Genomic DNA, 14,330 nt, shown 5'->3' on the forward strand with positions numbered 1-14,330 from the left:
TAAATGCACATGATTGTGTTTATTGCAGTAAAGTGAAATATTCCTATCAGTGATCTGTTAAAATGCAGCGTCGTCGGACACAATGGAATCTCCCGCTAGATGAAGACCCCTCCCCAAGCCGTCGCATTCTCATCACGGTCACGTGATGCACCGACCCATCCAGCAGTTGCACGTGAGCGGATTTCATAGCTACAGCCACCTGGAGATCACGACGACCCAAACCCACTTGACAGCCAATTTTACAATTATACGAACTTAAAAATATTTTAATTAATTAATGTATTAACATCATTACACCTCAATGGTACAATATCAATTGTTGCATAATGGAAAAAAAAGCTTAGAAGGTGATATTTTAGTTTTTTACCATTTTGGCAACATTCACAAACTGGATCTCAATTTATAAATGATTTTAAGGATGTGTATTTTACCATTATTTTTAAATATGTTCAACTAAATTAACTGACGAGTTTATTGCACGGTCAATTAATTAGATACATTTTTACCCTATACATCACATACATTTTCCTGCGGTACAATATAACTAACATCAAATCGCATTAAAATTCAGCACAATAGTGAACCATTCATTTCTAGAATCTTCTAAAAGATTTGGCACGATGGAAAATGTGTTTTTATCAGTAGAACATGCATTACTTTTTCAAATGTTTTCATTTGAAAAAGCTCACGTTGCAAGAGTCAAATTGTCCGACCGGTCTTACCACCCTTCTCAAATGTTTATCGCAAGCATCAGCCCTTCTCATCATGTGTCTCCACATCAATAAAACATTCTTTGACATTCAATCTGCCACACGGCCTCTGGGGCGTGCACGCTTCTGCTGTGCACGCAGCCGCCACAGATGTTCACGTTTGGCAGGCACAGCGATGGGTTTCCGCAAGTCCTGATAATTCTACTCCAAAACTCTCATTATGGCAACCATTTAAACGTACAATATTTGCTGCATTTTACGAGCATTGTAGCAACAGCGAAAATACATTGAGGTATCAGTAATAAATAACTATAAATATGTTCAACTGGGCACCGTCCCCTGGGCGGGTGTGAATGCATGCGATGTGGTGTGGACTGCCGTGCCAGGTGAGACGGTGCAGGGTAGGGCTGCGTGCTCCATCTCCCATCACGAATCAGTTTCACGTCTGCACCTGTAGGACAGATATTACATGAACTATACAAGAAAACATGATATTCAGGTTTTTTTTTAAGATCCCAATATTTTTGATTTAAAGCTTTCGTGACTGCAGGGATTCATCTTCTTGGTTCTTTCGGTAAAGTCACGTAGAAGGGAAGTAATAATTATTATGTTTTATTTTTATTATTTTATTACTTCCCTTCTACGTGACTTTACCGAAAGAACCAAGAAGATGAATCCCAATATTTGTTTCTCTGTATTGCACCCAATAGCATTTGGGACAGCATTCTACTGCCGAGAATTGGGAGTGCACTATGCGGATGGCAGAGGTTTGGAAGCTAGGACCTTGGTTGAGACGTCAATGATGTTGGCATGCTTTGGTTCTTGAGACTGAACACTGCGGCCTTTAAGGCGAGGGTTTTAGACATTGTACCTCCATAGAAGCGGGGACAGGTCGCATGGATGTTGAACTTCTTTCACACCGCATGTAGCCGGCCGTGCTCATCGGAGGTGCAAGTTTCGAGGGAAGCACTCGGATTTCCCGAACGATAATTTACAATCATTAAAGACATCTTCAAGGCGAATGAGGTTCATTCCACAAGTTTTGACTGTCACTTTCCGTCTGCCCAATTCTTGAGCCCGAAGCTCTGATATATATGCAATTAGCTGAATATTTTGGCTTTAGGTCTTGCCTTTCATCAGCGTTTTGGTGCCAGTCCAATGCCTGTCTCATTACCCAAGTGTTCAGCCGCAGGATATTTTATATCTCGCTGCGCGGCATGCTCTGGATGTACATAAGTAAAATTTCACTTTTTAGAAAATCTCTAAAGTCGTAGTCTGCCACACTTGCCTCTTCGTACTTCCTCTCTCGGTAGAAGGGGCTCTTCTTGCTGATGTAGAGCAGGACGAGGTCGCAGAGGAAGACTCCCTGAGGTTGGAGACAAACGCACAGGATGCGAGACGATGTGCTGCATCACGCGAGACCATCCATCAGTGGAGCGATCATGGCTCGTGATGATGGTGAAGATGATGATGATGCAATCTCGAGTTCAGTCGGTGTGCGGCAAATGTGTGGTCCAGCCTAAGCTGCACCCACTGCACAAACCGTGGCATTGATGCGGATACTCGATGCACAAATGGAAGCTGAGAGACTGGGTCACCCAGAAGAGACGGCGCACGACAACCCACAGCCCCACGCGCTGTGCCCGGTCCACACAAGCGAAGGAGACGTCACAGAGACGAACTCCGCTGCTCCTGACGCATGTGACACGTGGTGGTGGTGGTGGTGTTGTGTGTGTGTGTTAGAACTCACCACTCCTAGTGTGTGTGTGTGTTAGTACTCACCACTCCTAGTGTGTGTGTGTGTGTGTTAGTACTCACCACTCCTAGTGTGTGTGTGTTAGTACTCACCACTCCTAGTGTGTGTGTGTTAGTACTCACCACTCCTAGTGTGTGTGTTAGAACTCACCACTCCTAGTGTGTGTGTGTTAGAACTCACCACTCCTAGTGTGTGTGTTAGTACTCACCACTCCTAGTGTGTGTGTGTTAGAACTCACCACTCCTAGTGTGTGTGTGTTAGTACTCACCACTCCTAGTGTGTGTGTGTTAGTACTCACCACTCCTAGTGTGTGTGTGTTAGTACTCACCACTCCTAGTGTGTGTGTGTTAGTACTCACCACTCCTAGTGTGTGTGTGTTAGTACTCACCACTCCTAGTGTGTGTGTGTTAGTACTCACCACTCCTAGTGTGTGTGTTAGTACTCACCACTCCTAGTGTGTGTGTGTTAGTACTCACCACTCCTAGTGTGTGTGTGTTAGTACTCACCACTCCTAGTGTGTGTGTGTTAGTACTCACCACTCCTAGTGTGTGTGTTAGTACTCACCACTCCTAGTGTGTGTGTGTGTTAGTACTCACCACTTCTAGTGTGTGTGTGTGTTAGAACTCACCACTCCTAGTGTGTGTGTGTGTTAGAACTCACCACTCCTAGTGTGTGTGTGTTAGTACTCACCACTCCTAGTGTGTGTGTGTGTGTGTTAGAACTCACCACTCCTAGTGTGTGTGTGTTAGTACTCACCACTCCTAGTGTGTGTGTGTTAGAACTCACCACTCCTAGTGTGTGTGTGTTAGTACTCACCACTCCTAGTGTGTGTGTGTGTTAGAACTCACTACTCCAGTGTGTGTGTGTGTGTTAGTACTCACCACTCCTAGTGTGTGTGTGTGTTAGAACTCACCACTCCTAGTGTGTGTGTGTGTTAGTACTCACCACTCCTAGTGTGTGTGTGTTAGAACTCACCACTCCTAGTGTGTGTGTGTTAGTACTCACCACTCCTAGTGTGTGTGTGTTAGTACTCACCACTCCTAGTGTGTGTGTTAGTACTCACCACTCCTAGTGTGTGTGTGTGTGTGTTAGAACTCACCACTCCTAGTGTGTGTGTGTTAGTACTCACCACTCCTAGTGTGTGTGTGTTAGTACTCACCACTCCTAGTGTGTGTGTGTTAGTACTCACCACTCCTAGTGTGTGTGTTAGTACTCACCACTCCTAGTGTGTGTGTGTGTTAGTACTCACCACTTCTAGTGTGTGTGTGTGTTAGAACTCACCACTCCTAGTGTGTGTGTGTGTTAGAACTCACCACTCCTAGTGTGTGTGTGTGTGTGTTAGAACTCACCACTCCTAGTGTGTGTGTGTTAGTACTCACCACTCCTAGTGTGTGTGTGTTAGAACTCACCACTCCTAGTGTGTGTGTGTTAGTACTCACCACTCCTAGTGTGTGTGTGTGTTAGAACTCACTACTCCAGTGTGTGTGTGTGTGTTAGTACTCACCACTCCTAGTGTGTGTGTGTGTTAGTACTCACCACTCCTAGTGTGTGTGTGTGTTAGTACTCACCACTCCTAGTGTGTGTGTGTGTTAGAACTCACTACTCCAGTGTGTGTGTGTGTGTTAGTACTCACCACTCCTAGTGTGTGTGTGTGTGTTAGTACTCACTACTCCAGTGTGTGTGTGTGTGTTAGTACTCACTACTCCTAGTGTGTGTGTGTGTGTTAGTACTCACTACTCCAGTGTGTGTGTGTGTGTTAGAACTCACCACTCCTAGTGTGTGTGTGTGTTAGTACTCACCACTCCTAGTGTGTGTGTGTGTTAGTACTCACTACTCCTAGTGTGTGTGTGTGTTAGTACTCACTACTCCAGTGTGTGTGTGTGTGTTAGTACTCACCACTCCTAGTGTGTGTGTGTGTGTTAGTACTCACTACTCCAGTGTGTGTGTGTGTGTTAGTACTCACTACTCCTAGTGTGTGTGTGTGTTAGTACTCACTACTCCAGTGTGTGTGTGTGTGTTAGTACTCACCACTCCTAGTGTGTGTGTGTTAGAACTCACTACTCCAGTGTGTGTGTGTGTGTTAGAACTCACCACTCCTAGTGTGTGTGTGTGTGTTAGAACTCACCACTCCTAGTGTGTGTGTGTGTGTGTGTTAGAACTCACCACTCCAGTGTGTGTGTGTTAGTACTCACCACTCCTAGTGTGTGTGTGTGTGTTAGAACTCACCACTCCTAGTGTGTGTGTGTGTGTGTGTTAGAACTCACCACTCCAGTGTGTGTGTGTGTGTTAGTACTCACCACTCCTAGTGTGTGTGTGTGTGTTAGAACTCACCACTCCTAGTGTGTGTGTGTGTGTGTGTTAGTACTCACCACTCCTAGTGTGTGTGTGTGTGTGTTAGAACTCACCACTCCTAGTGTGTGTGTGTGTGTGTTAGTACTCACCACTCCTAGTGTGTGTGTGTGTTAGTACTCACCACTCCTAGTGTGTGTGTGTTAGTACTCACCACTCCTAGTGTGTGTGTGTGTGTTAGAACTCACCACTCCCAGCAAAGCAAGGCCAGCGCCGACGTTGGCCAGCGTGGGCGCGATGTTGAATTTTCCAGCCTGGTGACGCAATCGAGAGTTGGTGGTTATGTAAAAAAATGGATTTGAAATTACATGCGGTGTCGGCCTTTACTGATTTACAGATTATAATTATTTCTCACGCTCAAGATATTTAGATAAATTACCACCTACCAAAATTAAAATCTGTAAATTATGAGAAACGCCCATCTGTACAGAAGAATTGGTGCAGGCCACAAAACAACACACAGAGACGGCACTGTGTTTACTCAACCTTAGAAAAACACCAGTTCAGAAGAACTGCATTCCTAGTTGTTATGGAAATGTTGGGCTAACGGTGGTTTAACGGCTCCAAGCACATGCCAACATTGGCAAATTTTACATATTTACTGGGTACTGCTAATGTCTTATATCACCATCAATCAACTGAGATGACGACATTGTGTTTATTCTGAACTGGTGGTTTCCTGTACTCATATTGTGTTGTTTAAACATGTTCATGACTGAACAAGTATATATTGAAATAAAACTCAAATTTATATCACGTATATATGTAGTCGCATGCTCCAGTCGCTTGGCAAAAATATGAAAACGAAGACTGATAATGCTGCATCCTGAAAAAATATACTCCCGTAAAAAAAAAAATCTCTCTCATTTCACGTGAACGTGCATCATCGTTTTACTGCCACTCAATCCTGTCCTGGCCCACCATCTCCACGTCCACTCCACAGACCTTCACACCCCGGTTCACACTCTGATTCACACTGGTTCACACTCTGATTCACACTGGTTCACACTCTGGTTCACACTCTGGTTCACACTCCAGTTCACACTGATTCACACTCTGATTCACACTCTGGTTCACACTCCGGTCCCCCACGTGGAGCCACCCCCAACCCCTCCGCGTGACTCTCGGTCTCTGCCGCTGGTGCTTCCACGTCCATCGCCACTCGTCTCCCCGCGTGGTGTCCCCCTCTTCTCCCGACGCGTCCCACTCATCTCGGTCGACTCTCGCTCCCTCTCTCTCTCTCCGCTTGTCAGGGATGGGCACCACCACCACCACTCTTGCCTCGGGCGTGCAAGAGTAGATTTGTGAAATAGTGCACGTGTTCACACCTGCCCTGATGCGCTGTGTCGTAGGGAGTGTATCAGGCGGTGGCGTGTGACCCAATTACCTTCCCATGCACCATGACATCAAATCGAATTCCGTACACCTTCATTAACGTGCGATGCTCCACGCCATTGACTTGATAGTACCTTCCAAATCTGACCAGAGCAACACGTTATCATAAACCATTCACATTATCAGTTGATACAGGATATTCAATTAATAGGTTTGTTAATTTATCTGTGTATGTTTTAAAATTGTAGTTCGAACAGTTGCACTGAGATTACTTTAAGAAAGAAACGAGCTATAAATAAAAACTAACATTTTAAATATGCAAACATGGATGGAGACAGTATTATTGGTCTCAAATTATTGGATGACACCAAACTAAATACAAAATAACTTCTTAAGAAATCGGAAGGAAGAACTTTCCAGACGGCCGCAGAAGCGCCTCTGAAAGCACCGCGCGATGATGATGCGGTGACCACCGCCTTAGTTCGATGACGCAAGACAACGTGGGATGGTGACAGCTCAGTGAGCAGCGCAGCATTCTGGCCGCCACCACCCGCCCGCCCGCTCGCTCGCCCGTCACCTGAAGTTGTACCCCGTCGCCACGTCCGCCGCGTCCGTGTCGAGCCGAGAGAAGGCGTACGTGGGCACGCACTCGCTGGGCGGGCGGTCCAGGTCGCACTGCCAGCCGATGCGCACGCCGATCACCCCGCCCTGGCACGAGAGCGCACGGCGCGACACCGATCGCCACGCGCGCATGAGGTGTACCAGCACGACGCAATCTGTCCCGAGGCGCGCGCGCGTCCTCGGAAGTGATCGATTAGCGGCGTGGGAGCCGGCGGGTAGCTGCCGGGGAACAAGGCGATGTCTGCTCAGAAATTTTGACTGAAAACTTTCGTGACTGCAGGAATTCATATTCTTGGTTCTTTCGGTAAAGTCACGTAGATATAAAACAAAAATCAATTGCTTTTAATTTAGATTTTAGTTTTCTATCTACGTGACTTCACCGAAAAAGCCAAGAAGATGTTTGCTCAGGTTCGTATCTCCAAGTTTTAGGCGGCGATTGATTCATTTTGCCGGTTTTCTCTAATAGCAACACAAATGTAGAACACTGTGCAGTAGAATTCATGAGAGAGCACCTCGCTTAGTGCCTCCCGTTCCGCACGTCTGGACGCACTCGCAGGGCTGATGCACGCACTAGTCGATCGCCGTGCGTTCAGAAGAGACTTCTCCAACATACGGTGCAAAAGAAGTTCAACAAATACGAAGACGACAACAACAACAACGACCACGACGACGACTACGACGTCACCGACCTTGACGGCGATGGCGTCAAAGCGCGTTACCCCGGCGCTCGTGACCAGGTCCCCCAGGCGGAAGACGGGGCAGTCCGGGGCGCTGGCGGCGTCGTAGCGGCACCGCTTCAGCGCGTCACCGTCGCCGCCGTCGCCCTCGAGCACGTTGTGCCTGCAAGCGCGCGCACACGGCTCGCTTGAGTCCCATTCACGTGCAAGGAAAGATAGACAGGCTGCTTCGAAACGTTTGTTTTAGCACTTCTGAGAATTTGCAACGACACTACAAGAAGTCTGCTGCATCCGGGCTCTGGAGACCACCGGGAGAAGATACCAGGCACGCGTTGACAACGATGGCGAACACGTGGAGACTCTTTGACTTTTTGAAGCTCTGAACAGTACATTGGTTATCATGTTAGGGTGAATTATCCGTTATTTTTCCATTAAAAACGATAGTCCCGTATAAGTGTTAACATGTTTTAAGCACCCTGTATATGCTCTGCTTAGACAAAGGCAAAGATCCCCCGTACAGCCTTCATCAGACTGTTGGGGCAAGTGCTGTTAGCGAGCACCTATGAATGCCGGAACGACACACGAGTGGGTGGGTGGCCAACACCACGCCCGGCCACCTTTGTCTCCCCAGTGGCAATGTTTACACACCGCACCAGGTTCTCATTTGAGGCTGAGTCGACCTAGGGGAGGCCCAGGACCGGTTCAGATAATCGTCACTGATGTTGGCCGTGAGTGGGAATCGAACTCGGGTTGTAGCGCAGCGTAGCGCTAACCGTTTCACCACCGCTCCCCACTGCTTAGAGAACATAACACTCACACACTAATTATGATTTCGTTACTATAGCGCTCGTTCGCCCAGGAAAGCTTCGCTCAGTCTCAACTCTTTACAGGAGGGTCCTGCCAAGCTTTCACAGTAGGGGGCGATGCAGCTACTGCTGTGCAATCCAATTGAGTCAGTTGCTGGTCAAGTTTCAACATTGGGACATTTGGCCAATACCAGTGAGAGTGTGGAGTTTTGCTGCTGTTGTTGTTGTTTAAGCTGTGGGAGGAAACTGGAGACACTCAGAACAGGGGGAGAACATGCAAGCTCCATGAGCCGCGGTGGCTATGAGATGTTAACTACCTCGCCTGGTATACAAGAGGTCTTGGGTTCGATCCCGACCTTGACGCCTCTGTATTTGGAGTTTTCATGTTCTCTCCGTAGTCGTGTGGACCTTTCTTAGGGGTTTCCGGTTTTTCCTTTCACATTTAGAATCCACATCACGCGTTCAGAGCGTGTGTCTGCGACACGTGATGATTATTAGCCACTTCGTTGAGCTATCATTTGCGGCCAGGTCGCTTCTGAAAAAGAACTCTGTAGCTCAGTGGGCACTTACCTGGTAAAATATAAATAGTTTAGTTTCAAAAAGTGTCAGAACAGAACCCAGACTCAGACCCCTCGTGCTGCGAGACACGAGTGTGTGCGCTGCGCCACCCTGCTGTGTCACCCTGTGCCACCCTGCGCCACCCTGCTGTGTCACCCTGTGCCACCCTGCGCCACCCTGCACCACCCTGTGCCACCCTGCGCCACCCTGTTGTCACCCTGCTGTCCGACAAAGTCGCGCTCCTTACTTGCGGAATGAGAACTTGGGAAAGTGGATGCTGTTCTTGATGAACACTGTGAAGTTTTCAGCTCCAGCCAAGATGAGATGCCTGCACACGTCCGCGCGGGTAGGCGTGTTATATAAACGTGCCGTGTCTGCATACTCCAACAATCGCGGAGCCAGTCAATGCTAACTCGTCCATGATGAGATTCCTATTGATGACAGTCGATCGGCACAGGCAGAGTGGAGTGGGGGCTCTATAAAGATCCCACGAGCGGAGGCCCTTCCCAGCAGCACTGGCCTGAGCAAGGAATTGCAGGGCTGCGCCTTTACCAACGACGACGATGATCGTCGCTGTTGCCCCGAGAGAGCGCCGGGGAGACAAGGGGACACCCGCGGGGGGGAGGCCGCGCGCTCGCGAGGAGGGTCGCCACCTGGGGGTAACGCCGCCTCCGCTCTCCACGGGGCACCAGGCGCGCACCTCGCAGCTCCGCCGCCCCGACTCGCCGCTCGCCACGCAGCGGCCCGTGCGCACGCCTGGCACGGCGGGGGGGTGGGGGGTCCCCCAGGGGAGGGGGGAGAGGGGGAGGGAGGCGGGGAGAGGGGGAGGGAGGGGAGGAAGGGGAGGGAGGGAGGGGAGGTAGGTAGGTAGGTAGGGGAGGGAGGGAGGAGAGGGGAGGGGAGAGGGGAAGGAAGGGGAGGGAGGGGGAGGGAGGGGGAGAGGGGAGGGGGACGGGGAGAGGGGAGGGAGGGGAGGTAGGTAGGTAGGTAGGGGAGGGAGTGAGGGGAGGGGAAGGGGGGAGGGAGGGGAGAGGGGACATTGGGAACGTTCACACAGCACAAGGTAAACTCCAAGGGTGCGATGGCAAATGCTGAATTCCGAACCGGTGGTCTATTCACATGTACAGTTTGCCCGCATTAAGTAAAACATTTTAATTATAATTATCAACACAACAAAGGTCAGAGTGATTTCCCTCACACTCTACTCTTTGGTTCTTTCGGTAAAGTCAGGTAGATAGAAAATTAATAGATCACGACGTTTCGATCGCAACACAAGCAACTATCATCAGGTGAAACAACCACAGCAGGAGAACTACTGACGTAGGAGCGAGTTCTAAACGCTCGTCCTTGATGATGTTGCTAACGGGTTTCGTAGCGTTTTCGAGGAAAGCAGCGATTTCAGATCTTGCTACGTCTGCCGAGATGTGTCCAAAGCCTTTGAGGGCCACGTCGACCTGGGCAATGATATCATCCACTGAGAAGTGTTTAGGGGTGACTGCGACATTCAACCCTTTAGCTAATACCGATTTTAGGCTGTCGGAAATTGCGCTGTTACTCTTATTGATAACAATCTTGTTGACATCGAACTTTTCCTACTGTATGTGGATCTGGCTTCTTCTTCGACAGGAAGTTGAATTTAGCAATCGGGTTAACTTTACATTTTGCTGACATTGTAGCGGCTGAAGAAACAGTCGTGTTATCTACACGGTCCCACTCAGATGTGGACATTGTATCTGTCAATGCTACGTGAGATTGTAAGAGAGTCTTGTCTACATTATCAGGTTCAAATCGGAGCGGTCTTATTCTCTCTGGGATCAGGGCTAGGCTAGCCCTGAACAAGATCCGTTCAATAGTTCACTGAAGCGGTGCTCATCTCCTGTTCACAGCCCTGAGACAGTGATTACAATTACACAATCTCATGGCAGGGTCGAGTCCGTCCATATGACAACCATTGTTGGCTTCCTCCCGAAGCGGCACTAATGTTATTGCTTCTGGAGGGGGGGGGGGCTGAGTCAACCCCCCACCAGGGTGTGAGTTGTCGACGAGGGATATCTCCAACTCTCGTACCGTTGCCAGTAGCCATCGGTTCCCCAGAAGGGCAGTCGCTGTCATTGGAGCAATGCGCTCCAGGAATGTCAGGATTCTACACTCACGCAAAGACAAAGATCACCCGTGTAGCCTGAACAGACTTTGTGGCAAGTGCTGTGAGCGAGTACCTGTGAAGGCCTGCACGGTACACAAGGGATAGGTGGCTAGCACCACGCCCGGACGCCCTTGTCTCCCCAGTGACGATGTTTACACAAGGCACCAGGTAGTCAATTGAGGCTGAGTCGACCGAGGGGAGGCCCAGGACCGGTTCAGATAATCGCCACTGGTGTTGGTGGCCGTGAGCAAAAATCCCACGGGCTCGTGACAGATCTCGCTAAACACGACACCGCCGTTCCCCGCTGAAGCACACACACACATATATAGTACACAATATATACGTGATTAATTATAATACTCTCATTCTATGCATTAGTTATGTTTGTGAAAATGTATTTGACTGTATAATGAACTGAGAGACAAAATAGCCCTTGTACGTGCGATCACAAATGGCATTGATCGTGAACACTCATCCCGTATTGAAGTCGAGTGGGATGGGCGCAGCACGTGCTGAATCACGCGTTCTTTATTTAGCCTTTCCCATTCTTCAAACGTTTTGCGACACAGTGCAGGGTCTGGCGAGCACAGCACCCCGGAGGGGTCAGAGGTCAGGCGACAACACTCGTGGTCGCGGAATCAACCCCAGCTCGACCTGGTCACTCGACACCGCTACAGAGCAAACAACCCCAAGCACAACGGGAGCTGTATGTACAGCGCTAATGACTTCTCTCCTTTATTTGCTCGTCTCTCTATATGATTGATTAAAAAAAAATGTTACCATAGCGACACCTCCGATTTCCACGGTTGGCTACGTACGGTGCGAAAGAAGTCCAACATAAATACGTAGTAACTCGTACAACTATTACCTGGACACATTCATCAGATTACACTGTGGCCTTAACAAGAAATATACAAAACAGGCGACGTTTCAGGCAATGGTCCTTCTACACAGAGACGCTGGATCTCAGCGGCCTCTCAGCTGGTTATAAATACTATGAATACATGTGAAATGCATCACGTTATGCCATTAACACGACATTTAACCATGTACCAAACGACGTATAATTGTTAGTTCCAGGAACGTGTGTGTGTTTTGAAGTGAAAATGAAATTACGGTGTCACCGTGCGAGTTCTGTCCGTGGTGCACGCCCGCTGGGCCCCGTGATGGTGGCGTACGGGTTACCTCGGGACAGACGCCTTGACACTGTCCAGGGGTTGCAATCATGTTCGTGACAACAAAGAACACATTTTCTCCCTAGGACACAGAGCGCACGCAGTTAATCACTCGGGTGCAGTAAAACATGCACGCCCCATCCCCAACCCCATCCACGTGCACAAATCACACTGCCCGTAGCCCGTGGACTGCAGGACATCAGTGGCCGAGGCCTGGTCGTCCAGTCAATACTCTCTGTCAACATTGCATTGATCTTCTTGGTAGAAGGGAGATAATAAAATAATATAAATATAAAACAATAACAATTCTCACGATATTTACATAATTTGATTATCTCCCATCTGCGTGACTTTACCGAAAGAACCAAGAATATGAATCCCTGCAGTCACGAAAGTTTAAATCAAAATTGCATTTATCATGCAACTTTTGTTTCCATGTGAGAATAGCCGCTTATTAGTACGGTGCATATTTGTTTCAGATATGTTTCCACTACAGTTATGAATCGGCAATTGAACACACAAGAAGACAATGGAGAACACATGAAGACAATTGAGAACACAAGAAGACAATGGTCCCTTGCGCACCGCCCCACGCAGGTGCAATACCGCCCTTGCCCACCAGTGGCCGTCACTTAAGGCAAACACCCCGTGGGGTGGTGCAGTCCAGTTGTGACGTCAAAGCAACGTGGTCGCCCACCAATCAGAGGGCGCCGGTTCAATCTCAAGGCACGGCGGTTGAAACAATGGGAAAGCGTTTTATCTTAATCTATAACAGTTCTAAAATTGTACATACGATGAAAGTGGTTCAGATAAAGAGTGGGATTGTTATTCAAGGTGGTGTTGTAGTTATGGTGACAGGAGAACAGGCGAGAGAGGTTAAGGTGGGGTTGAGATACAGTTAGTGATAGGGGTAGATGTAGTGATAGGGGTTGGGGTAGTGATAGGGGTTGGGGTAGTGATAGGGGTTGGGGTAGTGATGGGGGTTGGGGTAGTGATAGGGGTTGGGGTAGTGATGGGGGTTGGGGTAGTGATAGGGGTTGGGGTAGTGATAGGGGTTGGGGTAGTGATAGGGGTTGGGGTAGTGATAGGGGTTGGGGTAGTGATGGGTAGGGAGTAGCAGTCGTAGGATGATGGGCGAGGGTAGAAGAGATGGAGGTTCTGTTTCAGGCTGTTGTTGTTGTTGTTATTGCTCTGTGTGCTGTAGTGGGAGTTTGTTCCAGTGGAGGGGAGCGAGAAGGGAGCAGGAGAGTGAGAGAAAGAGCGACTGGGCGCCGCAGGGCGAAGGAGGCACAGAGAGGGGCAGCGGAGACTGCGAGCGTAGAGGATGGGACACTTTACTGTAGTGAGAGAGGATGGGACACTTTACTGTAGTGAGAGACGAGAGAAGCGAGGAAAAGGTGGGGCAAGCCTGCGGAGGAATATATATAGACAACAGAGTGAGTGATGTAAACAGCGACTAAGATAGCGAGCCAGTGGCGGTTGGGAAATATGAGCAGAAATGTGGGAATTGTGGGGAACGTTCACAAGGATCCGGGCTGAGGTATTGCGAGTGTTGTCGGAGAGGAGGGAAGGCGTCGGCGGAGAAGAGAGGAGCTGAGTAAAGACGAGGGAGTGAGTTTCGCAGCGGGACGAGTATTGAATGTTGAATTCTGTACAGGGGCTGAAAGCGGCAAGTGCGGGTGGTGGTGGTGGTGGCACGGAGGGAGAAGGAGGAGTTGAAGATGACAGCAAAGTTGCGAGCAGATGAGGCAGGAGGGGTGGTGAGCGGTGTAAATGGATCAGTCGGCACCGTGTGGTGAGGTACAGAGTGGGTCCTCCCACCAGCGTGGAAGAGTAGGCCAAATACTCTCTATAAGGGTCCTCCAGAGCTCCCTCTAGTAGAGAGCATTCCGCCAGCAGTGGCGTGAGCAGGGGATTGCAGGCCTGCGCCTTTGCCTCTGCCCTACGCTAGGACACGAGATGCATTCTCAGCCTACCTACTTTTCTTTTCTTAAATTCATCACCTTTTAATTCTACACATTGATTCAATTAACTCCTCGCCATAGCAATTAGAATATTCCCTGTATTTCAGGTCACAATTTTGTATAGCAATGTTTTGTGTGCTAACCACATGCCTAAATGCGTGTTAATGTCTATTGCGGTTATTTATTCAATGAACTGCGAGGTTAAATTGACAACGTTTCCTGCGATAATGTTGCTA

At 48.8% G+C, this 14,330-nt stretch overlaps 1 protein-coding gene across 6 annotated transcripts in view; it reads right to left on the reverse strand.

Annotated features, from left to right (window-relative positions):
• The window catches only part of LOC144721082 (P2X purinoceptor 5-like), a 20,336-nt gene continuing 6,006 nt past the window's right edge, over positions 1-14,330 (reverse strand). For 3 of the 6 annotated variants that reach the window (XM_078598432.1, XM_078598427.1, XM_078598430.1), the window contains exons 3-12: positions 12,141-12,212; positions 10,880-10,955; positions 9,466-9,568; positions 9,060-9,140; positions 7,461-7,611; positions 6,728-6,990; positions 6,203-6,293; positions 5,004-5,069; positions 1,999-2,076; positions 1-1,161 (exon numbers count right to left, since the gene is read on the reverse strand). In XM_078598432.1, coding sequence (XP_078454558.1) covers positions 1,150-1,161; positions 1,999-2,076; positions 5,004-5,069; positions 6,203-6,293; positions 6,728-6,990; positions 7,461-7,611; positions 9,060-9,140; positions 9,466-9,568; positions 10,880-10,955; positions 12,141-12,212 — 993 coding nt within the window. In that variant the 3' untranslated portion in view covers positions 1-1,149. Of the gene's footprint in view, positions 1,162-1,327; positions 2,077-5,003; positions 5,070-6,202; positions 6,294-6,727; positions 6,991-7,460; positions 7,612-9,059; positions 9,141-9,465; positions 9,569-10,879; positions 10,956-12,140; positions 12,213-14,330 lie in introns of those variants that run through there. The other 3 variants (XM_078598431.1, XM_078598429.1, XM_078598428.1) reach the window with 3 other exon arrangements.

Source organism: Lampetra planeri, chromosome 10 (assembly GCF_965212315.1).
Source record: "Lampetra planeri chromosome 10, kcLamPlan1.2.h2, whole genome shotgun sequence".
In the NCBI taxonomy this organism is placed as follows: domain Eukaryota; kingdom Metazoa; phylum Chordata; class Hyperoartia; order Petromyzontiformes; family Petromyzontidae; genus Lampetra; species Lampetra planeri.